At 53.4% G+C, this 16761-nt stretch overlaps 1 protein-coding gene across 7 annotated transcripts in view; it reads right to left on the minus strand.

Moving 5' to 3' along the window:
- Positions 1-205: 205 nt before the first annotated feature.
- TRAPPC12 (trafficking protein particle complex subunit 12) overlaps positions 206-16761 on the minus strand; it is a 65612-nt gene continuing 49056 nt past the window's right edge. For 3 of the 7 annotated variants that reach the window (XM_059942295.1, XM_059942296.1, XM_059942300.1), the window contains 7 exons: positions 15591-15663; positions 15322-15435; positions 13483-13556; positions 9922-10020; positions 5225-5325; positions 1339-1426; positions 206-1198 (listed from right to left, as the gene is read on the minus strand). In XM_059942295.1, the coding sequence (XP_059798278.1) occupies positions 956-1198; positions 1339-1426; positions 5225-5325; positions 9922-10020; positions 13483-13556; positions 15322-15435; positions 15591-15663 (792 nt within the window). In that variant the 3' untranslated portion in view covers positions 206-955. The remainder of the gene's footprint in view (positions 1199-1338; positions 1427-5224; positions 5326-9921; positions 10021-13482; positions 13557-15321; positions 15436-15590; positions 15664-16761) is intronic. The other 4 variants (XM_059942298.1, XM_059942297.1, XR_009506379.1 and 1 more) reach the window with 4 other exon arrangements.

Genomic DNA, 16761 nt, shown 5'->3' on the forward strand with positions numbered 1-16761 from the left:
AAGTGAAGAAATTAAAATGGCGTATTTTGGGGCTTTTGAGACATAAGGAGTTCTGATTTTTCTTCTTGAAAAGAGACGATTTTAGAACCTCCTTGGTATCCCACTGTCCTCTTGGTGGTCTCATCATCTTTCTCTCCTATTTTAATGTGTAATGAATCCGTACTTCAACAGTTGCATTGGGACCATCTGCCCAGTAGACGCTGCATTTGTGTTTTTACTTTATTACAAAAATGACCAGAAATACAGCTTCGCTTTGCTTTACGCAATAGATGTTTATCTCAGAGTCTTTAAAGTGAGTTCCATTTTAAAGTGTATTAGAATAGCTGGACATTTAAAGGACCCTGGCCAGAGTTCTTTAGTGAAGAAGCACTCACGTATTTCAGAGACTTCAAAATCAGGAGTGACCATGTAGACAGGACCGCAGACGCCCTGACCCTCAGACCTGAGAGAACACGTGCCCGCACTGTGAAGCCCGCCCTTGTTCTGTGCAGTAGGGCCCGAGTTCTCCAGAACCCACCCCCAGGCGTCCCCACCCCCGCTCCCTCTGATGTGCAAATGCAGGAGGAGGAAGGACGGGGGGTTCGTTCACCCTTCACCAGGCCCGTCCGAGGTGACCAGCACAGGCTGGGAAAGGATCAGAGGCGTGGACGCGGTTAGCTTTGGGACGTGGGCGGGGACGAACGGTCTCTCTTCCCCCTTATCTATCTATGGATCCTCTAGAACATTCAGGCTCGGAGCGAGAACGGCTTGTGTTACGTGGCGCAGCTTAGCACACGAAGCAGGTCAGCTTCCAGGAATGCACAGGAGGGGCCGAGGCGCCCTGGACCCCCTCCCTCGGGTTACGTTAACCCCGCGTGTGCAAACGGCCGGAGCGGCCTGGGCCTCGGCTGGATGGAGAAGGCCGGCTCGCAGACGCCAGGGCGGGGGGTTTGTCGGCTCGGGCGTCAGGCGGGAACTAGGCCAGCTTGAGGCACTGCGTGTTGAAGCAGTCCCCCTCCTTGCTGGCCACGGCCTCGAGCAGGGCCTGCTTCTTCTGCAGACTCCGGGACGACTCCAGCTCGTACATGGTGGTCAGGTTGAAGAGCGCGCTCTCGTGCAGGCAGCGCCGCGGGTCCTGCTGGGTCATGGCCTCCAGCTGCCGCAGCGAGTCCTTGAGTCGGCCCAGGTAGAGCAGGCACACGGCCGCATTGTTGTTGGCCTGGAGGGGGACACACGGCACTGGATGCGGCCTCATGGGGCCCGAGGACCTCCCTGGGCCCCAGGAGAGCGCCCGATGCCGGCGGACTTGTCGGGGGAGCGGGGGGCACGGGGGGAGCCACCTCTGCTCGGGGGTCTTACCACCGCATTTGCTGGGTCAATCTTTAGAATCTCTGTGAAGCATCTGTGGGCGTCTGCAAAGTTATTCTGACCGAGGTGAAGGAAAGCTCTGGAAATAAGCGATACACAGAGGATTAACCAGGAAAGTCAGGATGCGGGCAGGTGTGTGGCAGCAACACCAACGGGGCAGCTCCCAGAACTGGAACCCCACGGGGAGGACCCGGCAGCATTGGCCCCTCAGGCGTCACCCGAGCCGGGTGGTGTCAGGGCTTTCCGGATGTGGCAGGGGACAGTGCATTCTGGGGATCAAACTGCACTGGGTCTAACATCTGTTAGTTTAATTCAATCCCTATCAAAATACCAATGGCATTTATTCACGGAACTGGGACAACAAAATTTTAAATTTGTAGGGAAACACAAAAGACCCCGAATAGCCAAAACTATCTTGAGAAAGAAAAGTGGAGCTGGAGGAATCATGCTCTCTGACTTCAGACTATACTACAAATCTACAATAATCAAAACAGTATGGTACTGGCACAAAAACTGACATAGATCAATGGAACAGGATAGAAAGCCCAGAGGCAAACCCACACACCTACGGTCAACTAATCTATGACAAAGGAGGCAAGAATATACAACGGAGAAAAGTCTCTTCAGCAAGTGGTGTTGGGAAGACTGGACAGCCTCATGTAAAAGAATGAAATTAGAGGGAATTCCCTGGCAGTCCAGTGGTTAGGACTCGGCTCTTTCACCGCTGGGGCCCAGGTTTGACCCCTGATCAGGGAACTAAGATCCTGCAAGCCCCGTGGCATGGCCCCCTGCCCCGCAAAAAAAAAAAAAAAAAAAGAAAAAAGAATGCAATTAGAACATCCCTTCATGCTATACACAAAAATAAACTAACTCAAAATGGATTAAAGACCTAAATATAAGACCAGAAACCAAAAAACTCCTCGAGGAAAACATAGGCAGTACACTCTCTGACATAAATAGCAGCAATATTTTTTTGGATCCGTCTCCTAAAGCAAAGGAAATAAAAGCAAAAATAAACAAATGGGATCTAATTAAACTTAAAAGCTTTTGCATAGCAAAGGAAACCATCTTTAAAATGAAAAGGCAGCCTACTGAGTGGGAGAAAATATTTGCAAGTGGTGTGACCCATAAGGGGTTAATATCCAACATATATAAACAGCTCATTCAGGGACTTCCCTGGTGGTCCAGTGGTTAAGAATCCGCCTTCCAATGCAGGGGATGCGGGTTCGATCCCTGGTTGGGGAACTAAGATCCCACATGCCATGGGATGCTTCAACTAGAGAGCCCGTGCACTGCAACGAAGAGCCCACTCGCCGCAATGAAGATCCCGTGTGCCACAACAACTAAGACCCAAATAAATAAATAAATACTAAAAAAAATAAACAGCTCATTCAATTCAACATAAAAAAAAAAAGATTAAAAACTGGGCAGAAGACCTGAATAAACCCCTACTTGCATGGTCGATTAATCTGTGACAAAGGAGGCAAGAATATACAATGAGGCTTCCCTGGTGGCGCAGTGGTTGAGAATCTGCCTGCTAATGCAGGGGACACGGGTTCGAGCCCTGGTCTGGGAAGATCCCACATGCCACGGAGCAGCTGGGCCCGTGAGCCACAACTACTGAGCCTGCGCGTCTGGAGCCTGTGCCCCGCAACGGGAGGGGCCGCGATAGTGAAAGGCCCGCGCACCGCGATGAAGAGCGGTCCCCGCACCGCGATGAAGAGTGGCCCCCGCTTGCCGCAACTAGAGAAAGACCTCGCACGAACCGAAGACCCAACACAGCCAAAAATAAATAAATAAATAAATAAAGTAGCTATAAATGTAAAAAAAAAAAAAAAAAAAGAATATACAATGAGGAAAAGACTCTTCAATAAATGGTGTTGGATAAACAGGACAGCTACACGCAAGAGAATCAGACTAGACTCCTATCTCACACCACACACAAAAATAAATTCAAAATGAATTTAAGGGCTTCCCTGGTGGCGCAGTGGTTGAGTCTGCCTGCCATTGCAGGGGACACGGGTTCGAGCCCTGGTCTGGGAAGATCCCACATGCCGTGGAGCAACTAGGCCCGTGAGCCACAACTACTGAGCCTGCGCATCTGGAGCCTGTGCTCCGCAACGAGAGGCCACGATAGTGAGAGGCCCCTGCTTGCCACAACTAGAGAAAGCCCTCGCACAGAAACGAAGACCCAACACAGCCAAAAATAAATAAATAAATTAAAAAAAAAAAAAGAGGCTTGGGTTTGAGAACTGCTTATATTTCTGAAATGTAACAATAGAAGCATTAACTAATTAATAAATAAAAGTTAAAAAAAAATGAATTTAAAACTTAAATGTAAGACCTGAAACCATACAACTTCTAGAGGAAAATATAGGCAGCATTCTTTGACATCAGTCTTAGCAATATTTTTTTCGGATATGTCTCCTCAAGCAAGAGAAACAAAAGCAAACATAAACTGCCAGGACTACATCAAACCAAAAAGCTTTTGCACAGTGAAGGAAACTCAACAAAATGAAAAGGCAGCCAACCGAATGGGAGAAGATATTTGCAACTGATATATCAAATAGGGGTTGACAGCCAAAGAGCTCAAACAACTCAACATCAAAAAAACCTGATTAAAAAATGGGCAGAGGACCTGAATACACATTTTTCCAAGGAAGACATACAGATGGCCAGACACATGGAAAGATGCCCAACATCACTCATCATCGGGGAAATGCAAATGAAAACCACAATAAGATATCACCTCACACCTGTCAGAATGGCTGTTATCAAAAAGAACACAAGGGGTGGTGGGGCTGGGGAGAAAGGGGACCCTCACACACTGTTGGTGGGAATGTAAACTGGTGCAGCCACTGTGGAGAACAGTATGGAGGTTCCTCAAAAAACTAAAAATAGAGCTGCCATATAAGCCGGCAATTACACTCCTGGGTATTTATCCAAAGAAAATAAAAACACTAAGTAGAAAAATTACATGCACCCCTATGTTCACTGCAGCATTATTTACAATTGCCAAGACATAGAAAGCAACCTAAGTGTCCATCAACAGATGAATGGATAAAGGGGTGTGTGTGCACGCGTGCATGCATGGAATATTACTCGGCCATAAAAAAGAATGAAATCTTACCATTTGTGACAACATGGATGGACCTAGAGGGCATTATGCTAAGTGAACTAAGTCAAAGAAAAACAAATACTGTACGATTTCACTTATATGTGGAATCTAAAAACAAATGAACAAACACAGAACAGAAACAGAGTTACAGACACAGAGAACAAACAGGTGGTTGCCAGAAGTGGGGTGGGTGAGGGGAAGACAGAAACAGGTGATTAAGGGAGGGAGATTAAGAGGGACAAACTTCAGGTGAAAAACAAACATGTCATGGGTCTGAAACGTACAGTGTGAGGAATACAGTCAGTAATAATGTGATAACTTTGTGTGGAGACAGGTCATAATTAGACTAATGGTGGTGATCAGTTTGAACGCTATAGAAATATCAAGTGCCTATGTTGTATAACAGAAACTAACACAGTGTTGCAGGCCAATTATACTTCAAACAAACAGAAAAAGATCAGATTTGTGGTTGCCAGTGGAGGGGAGGGGGGAGGGGCGATTAGCTGAAGGTGGTCAAAAGGTACAAACTTCCAGTTATAAATAAGTACTAGGGATACAGTGTGCAACACGATGAACATAATTAACACGGCCGTATGTTATATATGAGATGATAGATGTTCATTAAACTTACTGTGGTCCTCACTTCATGATGTCAGTATGTAAATCAAATCATCATGCTGCACACCTTAAACTTACACCGTGCTGTAAGTTAATTATATCTCAATAAAACTGGAAGGAAAAATAAAGAAAAATACATACCTGTTCATTAAAACCATTATTTTACCCTGCAGTCCCTCCAGTTTCTGTGTTACTTTCTCTACGTCTTGAAAGTACTTTTCAGCTGTCTTTATGTCTCCGATCTGCTTTGACAAAATTATGTAGTCAGTTCAGCTGACAAATGTTAAATCTACACCCACATATATAGTTTCCTAATGTTATGTTATGTTAGGATACTGAAGACATTTATGTATCAGGCAGGGTAAAACTCTGGTATAACCATTTACTAGTTATCACTTTTTGTTACCAAAAAAAAAAAAAAAAAAAAAGCCATTTAGGATACAGCGGGATGTCAACATGTATCTCTATGTCAGAAAGTGAGTGGTTAATACACCTGCGTGTTAACAAGTCTCTTACAGTTTTTAATTTGTACCCTTCAAAAGGAATCCTGGCATAGCATTATGAAAAATAAAAATAACCCACGACTCTGGCCAGGCCCCGGACCCATTCTTAACCCTGCCCGTGGATCATTTCAAGAACCTCTGTTTGCTGTGTAGCACCAGGCAAAACATGCTCCACAAGTCCAACTTGTATATTTGGCAAATTAAACTTGATTATTATCGTTAAAAAAAAAAAAAAAAAAGAAAGAATGACTAAAAAACTACAACATTTACCTTTTGGTATAATATTACAGTCTCCCAATCAATTACTGGGGGGTTATTTGTGACCAGGAAAATGATAGAGATCATCAAACTAACAAATTTCAGTCATATTTTGACCCAATAATACAGGATTCTATTGTACAAACAAATGACCGCACGCTTATCAAACGGTTAAGGAAACCTCCTCAGCTCCCTCTGTAAAAGGAAGCCAGAGCCACTGGGGGTCCTGATGGCTAAACCCCCTCCCCCGTCCTGCCATCGCTGCGGACCACAGCCTGGGGGGCGGGGGTTAAGAGGGAATCAGGTCTCCTTCTGCATGAGGAAGGAGATCAGTGATCTAAGGCTTAGAATGCCAAATACAGGAAAAATGAAAATCCTGTGAAAAGAAAAACCTTACAACCCGGGGGAAGGAAGCACAAAGGCCTCTGTGCCCCAGGCCTGAAGGGGTGGCTCTGGAGCCGCCGAGTCCAGGGCATCTCGTTGCAACAAACCACGAGATGTCTCTGCATCTGCCGAGGGGACAGCATCGCAGCCGCAGCGGTCAGCGCCCTCTCTTCCGCACGCTCACCCCCATCCCGATCCCGGGGTCCTCCAGCCACCTGCCGGGAGCGCTTGTGCCCTTCCCTTTCCTTCCAGGGAAGCCCGCGGTACCTCCCTGCAGCCAAGGGCAGGCGTGCCCACCACCCAGCACCAAGGGCCTCCGTTACTCTCCACAGTGAGACCCCTGCAGGCAGCACCCGGCCCCTTCACGGTACCCTGGCGTTTGGTGACACAATGACACTGGCTGCACTGCTGTTGCTGTGAGTAATGAGTGCCCCTCGTCGCCGACCCAGGGGTCTCGAGTCCTCGGCCAGCGCCCATCAAGCTGCCCTCACGGTCTCCGGCCCCTCTCTGTTGTCAACGCCGCCCCGAAAAACACCCCACCAGGAGGAGGACACAAAGTGGCGCCACCGCGCACCTACCGGCCCCGCCCTCCCGCGCGCACGGTGGGAGCACCCGGGGTCCCCCCCCCCCCCCAGGCCTGAACATCTGCGCCCCCTGCAGTGCGCTCACTTATCCTGCATCCTCCAAGGGCCCAGGCGCGCACTGACGGAGAGACTGACGCTCACCAGCTGACAGCAAAGGTGCACCAAGCCCTGAATGCCTGCCGGGTGCTGTGCTAAGTGCTTCCCACCGCTCACCACTTCTAACAAGCTGTGCTGTTGATCCCACTCCTTTCCTCACTCTCCGGATTAAAAAGATGAGGCTCAGAAAGGCTGGCGGCTTTCTCAGGTCACACAGCTAACGGAACAGAACGGGACTGTCCAACTCCCAGACCACGCGCTGGCCCTCTGCACCACACGGCCTCAAGGAGCTGGTGCGGGACTTGCGCTGAAACTGTTTTCTAGTGGGAGATAACGAAGGAATCTTAGAATTTTCTTTGCCACCTACTGATTTTTCTGATCACTAGAAGGTAAGTTCACATCCTTATATTTCTGGGTTTTTTTCCTTAAAGAATCTATTTATTTATTTATTTTTGGCTGCGTTGGGTCTCCATTGCTGCATGCGGGCTTTCTCTAGTTGCGGCGAGCGGGGGCTACTCTTCGCTGCGGTGCGCGGGCTTCTCACTGCGGTGGCTTTTCTTGTTGCGGAGCACGGGCTCTAGGCGCGCGCGGGCTTCAGTAGTTGTGGTGCACGGGCTTAGTTGCTCCGCGGCATGTGGGATCTTCCCGGACCAGGGCTCGAACCCGTGTCCCCTGCATTGGCAGGCGGATTCTTAACCACCGCGCCACCAGGGAAGTCCACATCTTCATAATTATTAAAACGTAATTAGGATTTAAAATCCTACTGATTTTCTAAGACTTAGAGGCAGCTTAAAAAATTAAACAATATAAAAAGGCAATTAAAAGTATTGCAAAATAACTAGTAAGCAAATAAACAAACCCAAACTAGTTATTTGAAGAAAACAACAGATAATAAGTGGATGAACTAATCAAGGAAAAGGAAGCATGAGTAAACAATTATAAATGTAAAAGAAGAAATAACTATAGTTAAAATGAAATTGAAGTAATTATGAAAGAAGACTGTATTTTACAGAACTCTAAGCAAAAACATATGTGAATACACAGACCAAACAGGTGATTTTTTGGGCACTCTAAATGGCCAAAATTGATCCCAGAAACAGAGAGAAAAAACCTCATGCGTGGAACACTAAAGCCATTAGTAACAATATTAAGTTATCCGACAAATCCTAGGAGGGTGGCTTAGGCCTCTTTGAGGTCAGTTATTCAAATCTTCCAGGAACATATAATTCCAGAGTATCCAAAATATCCCAGACAACAGAGAAAGCAAGCAAGCAAGCTATTTTTATGAAGACAGAACACAGATACCAAATGCTTTTGAGAAGGGCACGCTCACACACACACACACACACGCATACACACGCACAAACCCAGACCAATTTCACTCATAACGATAACTGCAGAGATCTGGGGACACTCCCCCCGGGAGCCCAACGTATTGGAGGCGCAAACGTGAGTATTTCTGTGGCCAGAAACGTCTCCAGGGAAGCACCGACCAAGCCCCAGTCTGACCGTCAGGGTCCCTCCCCAGGGCCGTCAGGTCCGTGACTGCCACAGAAAGACTGTGCTTTCACATTTCAGGGTTCCTAGATGGGTCTCCAGCATACATTTCTCAAATTATGCAAATTAAGACTCAGAAATGAAGTTTCTGAGATTGTCCAGAGTAGTGAGGAATTAGAGCAGATACAGAACATTCTTTTAGCATGAGAATCAGGATAATGACCGGGCACCACGAGATGCCGGGCACGGCACTGCATTCTTTACACGGCGGTCTCGTTTCATCGTCACAAGGACCCCAAGAGGCAGCCACGAGCGTCCCTGGTGCCCAGGGGAGAGGACGCAGCTCAGGAGGGTGGCTAGCCCAGGGTCAAGGCTAGGTAAGCACCAAGGACAAACAGAAACCTGGGTCTTTCAGATGCTAGAACACGCGTTCTCCAACATCCACGAGTTACTCAGCGAAGGTCAACCTTCAGAGCCTGGGGCAGGGACCCCGGGTGTCCTGGGAGGGACTTGGACGACACACAGGCGGCCTTCACTGTTGGGCTGTCTCTGGACGCCCCCTCGTGGGGGAGCGGCGTGTGTGCGCGCGCTTGCCTGTGTGCGTGGCGTGGAGGATGGGGTGGGGGTGGGGCGCGTGTGTGCACGCATTCGTGTGCGCAGTGGCCAGGAGGTGCGGGAGGACAGGACCAGCATCAGTGAAGAGAACCTGGGCTCTGGGTGACCTTGTTCAAATTCCTCCTGTGGGCCTGACCTCTGGGACCTCGGGCAGGTCACTCGACTCCCGGGAAGCCTCAGTCTGCTCCTCTGTAAAGTGGGCCGGTCACACGGCGGAGGAGGATGGCCCAGCAGGGCACCCGCTCAGGGCCAGCGCCTCCCCACGTCCATCCGCCTTGCTTCGACCACCCCGGACGGCCCCGTCAGGCTCCCGCCCAGGCTGCGGGTGCTACGGTCGACACCCTTAGAGACTGAGGGTGCGGGGACGAGGCACCCGTGCTCGGCCTGCGAGTGTCGGCCTGCCGTGCTGGGGCGGACAGGAGCGAGGACGGGCGCCCGGCACCCCGGCACCACATGCGCCCCGGCTTCAGCGCCATCCCTGGCAAAGCGGGTACGTCCCGGTTTCCCGCACTGTCGGGACCTTGGGTCCAAGCGGGACCTCCTTTGTCCACGCACGCGGATTCAAGCGCGCTTTCCAATAAAATATCAACCACTGGCTACGTTATCAGCCAATTAAAATAAGATTACTGATGGTTTTGTCAACAGACTTATACCTGCAACAGGGCAATTTCTCAAGGAATCCATCTCGGTGCTTCCCAGATGAAAATCTACGAAAATGCACGTCTAGCAATTGGCTTCCTAATCACGTCAAAGCCCAGAGCACAGTCAAGCCAGGACCAAGAAAACTACCCCTCCTACAGTCACAGAAGTCTGATTTGATGTATGTCCTGGGCTCGCTCTTAATCTACAGCATCCACGCCAAGGCAAACCCCGCCCCCCCTGCCTGCCGCGCGGCTCGCACCTGGAGGAAGATCCGGCCGATGCAGCTCAGCAGTTGGGGCTCCTGCTCCGGGAAGTACTGGATGACCGAGCGGTACGCGTCCACGGCCAGCACGTAATCCTGCGGGGGGCGCAGAGAGCACGCTAGTTAGGAGGATCTCGCCCCGTTTACACGTTACAGGCGCTCAGGCTCCTGCAGACTCGCACGCGAAGCGGGAGCACGAATGCGTGGGCAGGTGGGACGCGGCACCGCCGTGAGGGCGGCAGACGGCCCAGCGAAGCAGGCTCTGAGTTCTGTGTGTAACTACGGTCCTGAGGGCCTTCCTCTCTCCCGGGGGGCTCTGGTTGTGCACTTAGGGCAGAGGGGCTTTCTTCTTCCATCTTCTGAGTAGCAGTTAGTATTTCACCTGGACTCACTCTCTTTTCTGACAAAATCCTTCACTGGTGAATTTTGTCTTGCCTCCATCTGCCAGACACAGAAACCGAATTTATTAATAGCGTCTCTTAAACATTTCCTTTACTAAAACTCGAGGTGAAGTTCTTACACGTAGACACACGAAGCCGGGCCGGGGGAGCTGGCTGGCTCTGGCGGGGGGAGGCCGTCCGGGGCCCCCGGCCGTCTCGCCAGGGTCACGAGGGCAAATCGCCAACAGCCCCGAGCTCCGACGGCAGCGTCGCCGGGGCGCCTGCTGGTGCGAACGGCTCCCCGCGTCTCCCGGTCAGCGAACAGCAGGCCGCGCGGCAGTGTCCTCCTCCCCGAGTCTTCGTAAATCTCCAGAAGGGACTTTTCTTTCTTCAATCGCCTACGTTTTCAATCTCATGAGAACTGGGACAGGCGTCACCAGTTCGCTAGCTGGGATGTTACGAAGACAGACGACAAGGAACACTCCAGTTCAGCAGGAAGAAAAATGGAGACTGTCCAGTCCGGCAGCTTCAGGGCAGCTCACCACAGCGAACTGGCCTCGCTGGCGCAGGCGGCCAGCCGGCAGCACCCGCCCGTCCCCGCGGCTCCTGGCTCCGCTGCCCGCGCCCTGCCCAGCGCGGGCGTGCGGGTGACGCTGTGCCGAGAGCCCTCTCTCGGGGCGGCGGTGACCGCCCCCCCCACCCCGGCGCCCGGGGGTCCGGCTCCGCTGAGCGCTGGACTTCTGCGGGGACACGGGGGCACCTCGCCGCATCCGAGGACCACCCACTGTGCTGCACGCCTACGCCTCACTTCCGGTTCAGGGAGAACGAAAGGCCACCTCGCCGTCCGTGTCCGGCGGCGCCCAAGTGCCACCGGGTCAGGCCAGTGCACACGCCCCGATCCCGGCCCGCGTCTCTGGCCGGCGAGACGCAGCGCGCCTCCGTGGTGGCTCTGTGGCCGGCGTCGCCGCCTGACGCCTCCACGTCTCGGCGCTCCGGCCTGCTACGGAGACGTATGCGGCCGCTGTCCCGCCGGAGCGGCGCTCCTGGGAGAGCGCGCCCGGGCGGACACAGCCGTGGGGACCCCGTGCGGAGGCCTTCAGACGAGGCGCCGGGCCCGGATGGGAGCCCCGGGCGGTTGCAGCCTCGGGCCCGGGCCCTGGCGGTTCCAAGGAGCCCGGCCTCCAGTACACCAGAGCGGAGCGCGGCCCAGAGCTTGTCAGCGGACGACCATTTGACGAAATCGTTTCTTTACCGGAGGAAACGAGGAAATGCGGCCCCGGCTGAAGGGCGCTCTTGAGGGTGAGCGCCGTCCAGGCCGCGCGGTCAGGCGGGCGTGGCCCGCTCGCAGGGACCGACTGCTCTAGCTCCGCCTTCCCCTTCTTCTTTCAGCAGCTGCCCCGTCCGGCGAGGCGAGGTCAGCAAGAAGGCGGCGTGCGGGCAGTGCGGGCGGGCGGGGCACGGAGGCGGGCGGTGCGGCGCCCGGAGTCTCCCAGAGGGGCTGGGGTGCCCAGGCTGCGACAGTGTTTCAGGCACATGTTCGGGCTGAAGCGTGTGCACAGACTGCTCATCATTAAAAAGGTGAATCAGCGTTCACGTCGCCGTAGCAGAAATGTTATTCAGAATAAGAAGCGGCTGCTGAAGTAACCCAGCGTCGCCCATACGCGGCACGGAAGGGACGGGACGCGCCGGTGAGGCCGACGCCGCTGTAATGCCGGGCTCGCTCGCTAGGTGGCGACAGGATGCGCGCGCGTGCTGGCGCCTCAGCCGCCAAATTTTTCATTCCTTTTAACTCGTGGAAATGAAAGCATAATCTAAAATCTCAAATTAAACTGCACTTGTGGTTAAAGTATTTTTGAAGCACAGTGATCTGTTCTGTACTGAGTCCCGACAACGTAGGTACAAGACTTAGTCTGGCGCCTGGTGGTATCATCACTACAGCAGTAAACAAAAGGTGTTCTTATCCTACAATTTTCTATTAATGTGCCTTAAAAATGCACATACAAACCCACCAGTGAAACAGGAGACCCTCCTGAGGAGTCCCAGCCCGTGACCAAGGAGACACCGATCGGCCTGTGACTTTACGATGTGTCCTTTGTTTCTGCACGTGAGCCGGCGAGCTCCGCGGAAGGAAGGCGGCAGTGGCCCTGGGCGACTCCCTCCATCCGCGGGAGGGACGGGGCGCCGTGTCGGCGGTCGGGGTGGCAGGAAGGGAGGAAGGGAGGAGCTGAGAGAACCAGAGCGCCTTAACCCCAAGGCGCTGCCCAAGGGGGGCTGCAAGTGCATCCCTTCCGGGCCTTCGTTTCAGGGGAGGTCCCCGGGGCTCGGGGGTGGGAGGGGCACGCGAGACAGTCTGCACCCCAGGGTCACAGCGACGCACGGAAGGCAGGGCCCTGGGGCAGGAGCCGAGTGCACACCCAGCGTGGCCTTCCGCACGGGACCCACAGCCGGCCCGGGACGCGGTCCCCTCGCGGGGCTGCCCTGTCAGGGTTAGACACCAGCTCCCGGAGCCCGCTTCTCCCCTCGGCCATTTGCCTGCTCTGCTCTGCTCAAACCAAGCTCAGGAGTGACCCTGGGCTGGCCCGTGGGAGGGCCACGATCTGGCCTCTTAATGGCCCAGAGGATGTTAACGGAGCTGCTCTGGGTGTCTGCGGCTCACTGATTCGGGCAGCAGCCTCCAGCCCCTGCAGCTGGGCCCTGCCAGGGAAGCACGGATGGAGGAACAAAGGAGCGATGCCCTCGGTTCCGCCTCCTCGTCCCCAGCCGCCTCCCCTGGGGCTGGCAGTGGGGGCGCGGGGCGCCTGTGGGGGGCGGGGCTAAGGAGCAGGTCTCGCGGGAAGCCTGTCCCCAGATGCCATGACCATTGAGCGCAAGTCAGGGCAGGACGAGGGAAACCACCTCCGCTAACGGGGGGAACGGAGGCCAACTCCGGGACTGAATCCAGAGAAAAACAGGAGGGAGAGAGAACTGAGAGCATGAGGAGGATTTCAATTAAATCATCTCGACCCCTGTTTGAACAACTAAACTTGGCAGTGTAAGTTCTGCATTCTATTGACATTTCTTTCAGTAGAAATTAAAGCACGTTTATCCCGAGTGTCTCCCTGGCCTCTCTGCTCCATAACCCCCCGCATGCACACCACCTCGAGGTCCCAGCGGTCCCCCCGCCCTGAGAACATCATACCTTCATGAGCAGCAGACAGTTGGCCATGGAGCACGTCACCCGGCCCAGGCGGGACCGCCACAGCTGCACGGAGGCTGCAAGAGCGGAGTACGGTGAGTGCATGGGGAGCACCGCCGGCCCGACCCAGACAGACGGACGCCCCTGGCCCTGGCCCCGTCCCCCAGCCTCGGCCACCGCTCCCCCTGTGCTGCTCAGCCCACACCTTGGGCTGTGCTCTTGGCGACCTGCTCAGCCTCGGGGAGGACAGACCCCGTGACCCGACCAGGGCCACGTCCCCAGGCTGGCACGCCCAAAAGATGGGAAAAGCCAGCCAAGACGACAGCCCTTGCCCTGCAGCGGGGCCACTCCTGGTGTGACCTGGATGGGCCGGAGGCCTCCCGGCTGCAGGGCTGGTGGACGGTCACACCCCGGTGTCAGCAGCGCGGCCTGCCTGCCCAAGGCCTAGGTGTTGTGACCTTTTAAGGGGAAGCAACAATTCCTAACCCATCTGCCTCAGCAGGCTCTGAGGGCAGGGGAAGCGGAGCGGATCAGGGCGGGGAGGCTGGAGAGGCCGGTGCTCGGTCAGGTGCTGAACCTGCCATCCAGCTCAGGCCCAGGAAGAAGCACGTCCCAGACACACGTGAATGGTGACCACTGGGCGAGCTTGCCTTAAACTGACCTTCCTCCCGCTGCCGGGACCAAGGGTCAATTTTGGGATAACAGTCTCCTAGAAATGACGCTTATTCCTGGAGTGCTTGAGAAAAGGACAAAAAACTTAATTGTCAGAATTAAGAACGTAACTCACTTTGCCTTTCAGCAATTAAATATACATTAACTGCTTACATTCCCCTTATGACATCATTTTTGTGAAAAGAAAAATGCTGAATATCTTTTCTTAACGAATGTAAGATGTGGATTCTCAGTGAACTGCATTTTATTTTGATTATCTTTGAGGACTTTCAAGTGCTTTCTTCCCCTCTTTGCCTTATAAATCCGTTGATCTGCTGTGAGTTGTCAGGTTTCCAGGCACTGCTTCCTGAGCTCCAACAACTACCTGCGCTTTGCCACCAAAACACGGACCCCCGTGGGATGACATGGCCAGTCGGAGAGATGCTGAGGGCGGGATGTCCCAGGGCACGGAGACGCCCACGCCAGACCCGTCATCTACCTGCACTTAAATCACTGAGGACGCGTGAACATCACACCTACAGACCTGGTCCCCTGGGGTTTCTCGAAGAAGGGATCTGTGTTTAAAGCACAAATGCAGCCAGAGCTGCTGGTCCTCGAGGATGGACATCTCCTGCCTGGGACGCTTCCCCCTTTCCCACAGTCACGAGCGCGTCCGGGGTGCACGGCGCCCGGGGCCCCGCTGTGCCCGAGGCACGGGCACAGATCTCTGCCCCGGGGGTTCTCCTCTCAGGCCACCTCTCCTGCTTCTGGCACATCCGTCTCCTCACAGCGTGGCTTCAGAGGAAGCCCACCCTTTGCCCACATCATCCGTGCTCGCCCACGGTTACCGACAGCCACTCCAAGTCAGGCGCAGAGCGGGAGACCACCGAGCCCCTGAAGACCACATAAGCCCACAGGCTCATGTGCAGAGATGCCAGCCTCTCAGGGAGGTGCCATCTGAGCTGGGTTTTGAAGCATGATTAGAAGTTCTTCCCTCTAATGTTCTCAAGAAATCTCAGCCAGGATAATCTTTTCAAAATGCAGTTCGGCCCCTGCCTGCCCAGCACTCACATAAAGACCCGCTTCCACGGCCTGGCCCCCGAGGCTCTACACTCAGGGCCCCATCTTCCTTTCCTCTCCAGCTCCACCCAGGCCTCAGGCTCCCCACGGGCGGGCGGGCCAGGCACCCACCTTGCTGTGGACGCTCACGTCGATTTCTGGGGTTATTTGCTGCAGGTGGGTCTCGGCCCGACGGGGCTCCCCGAGAGCAGGGTTCATGCCTTATGCCAGCACCAACCACGGCGCCTGGCTTGGTCCAAGAAAGGACCGAGGAGATGAAGGCATGAGAGGATGAGTGCATTACGGAGTGAGAAGGAAAAGAATGAGACACAGAAACCCTTGGGGCCGAGCCCTCTGACGATGCCGGCTGATTATTTAAGGCAGGCAAGTCCGGCACTGACCTTGTCTGTTCTCCTGGGCTGTGCAGTTTATGCTGCCATCCTCTGCCAGGCCCTGCTCCAAGTTTGTCAGGATCTGTGGGAAATGGAAGGAAGAACAACAGAAATGAATTTGCTTCTAGACGCCACAATATACTCCAGGAGAAGCAGATTTCTCTGTATGGAAACCCACTTGTCAAGGAGCGTTTCGCAGGAACACATTTTAAGCTTCGCTGCTCACAAGGCACGGAGGTGATGGCAAGCAGGGAGCTGCTCTCTGACTGGTGGGGGTTTGGGTTTATGACGCTCGTAAAGCATCAGAGACCCCAGACGTGGGGCAGGTATTCTCTCTCTCTCAGGAAAGCATTAGGAATGTTATTACACAAGAGGATGATTATTAACTTCTATGAAAACATCAGTCTCGTTCCTCTAGGGCACCTGAGATGTGCAGCCTTTTTAAATGTATCAAATAAATTCTGAGCATCTGTCACTTTACATAGTTTTTACTGTTCGGCTAATAACCTTGCGTTGCTTCCTCTGTGATTTGGTTTCCCTGAAAGGAAAGAAGTTGCGACCACGGTGATCTGGGCAGAGCCTATGTTCTTTTGGAGGACAGGATGAGGAGAAAAAACGTGTTAATAGTAAACACTGTTTGCAGGGAAGGAAAAGAAAGACGTGCTAACTGAAAACGGGGGTCTCATGCTTCCGTGATGGCCGACTTCGGGCCACGTGCTTTGGGGAGACACCCCCTTGTGTAGTGGGCCACCCTGCCAGGCAGCACTGCCCCAAACGGCCCACCCTCAAGAGGTGAAGTTCATGACCAGCGAAGCAGCTGCTCCAGGCTTTCACCGGCCTCGTCCTATCCACACAGAGATGGGCCAGCTGGGCCTCCTCTGCTGCCAAGGGTCAGCGCTTCACAAAAGGTGGACGACAGTTCGCTGTGAACACGAAGGCCTGTCCTACCGTGACCACTCAGGACACACCCGGGCTTCAAAACTGTAAACTCGAAGATGAGCTAGTTGGTCCAAACGAGGTCAAATGACATTTTTCAGCTAATCGGTGTTCTGATAAATAATCATAAAAACAGAAACTGACCAGGAAAGAAGGTCTCGAAGGTGCCATTGAGGAGGGACAGGAACAAAGAGAAGGGCTAAGAGGTTCCGAAGAAGAAAAGCGGGAGGCCTGGCTCTTCCCA

Source organism: Balaenoptera ricei, chromosome 13, assembly GCF_028023285.1.
Source record: "Balaenoptera ricei isolate mBalRic1 chromosome 13, mBalRic1.hap2, whole genome shotgun sequence".
Lineage (NCBI taxonomy): Eukaryota > Metazoa > Chordata > Mammalia > Artiodactyla > Balaenopteridae > Balaenoptera > Balaenoptera ricei.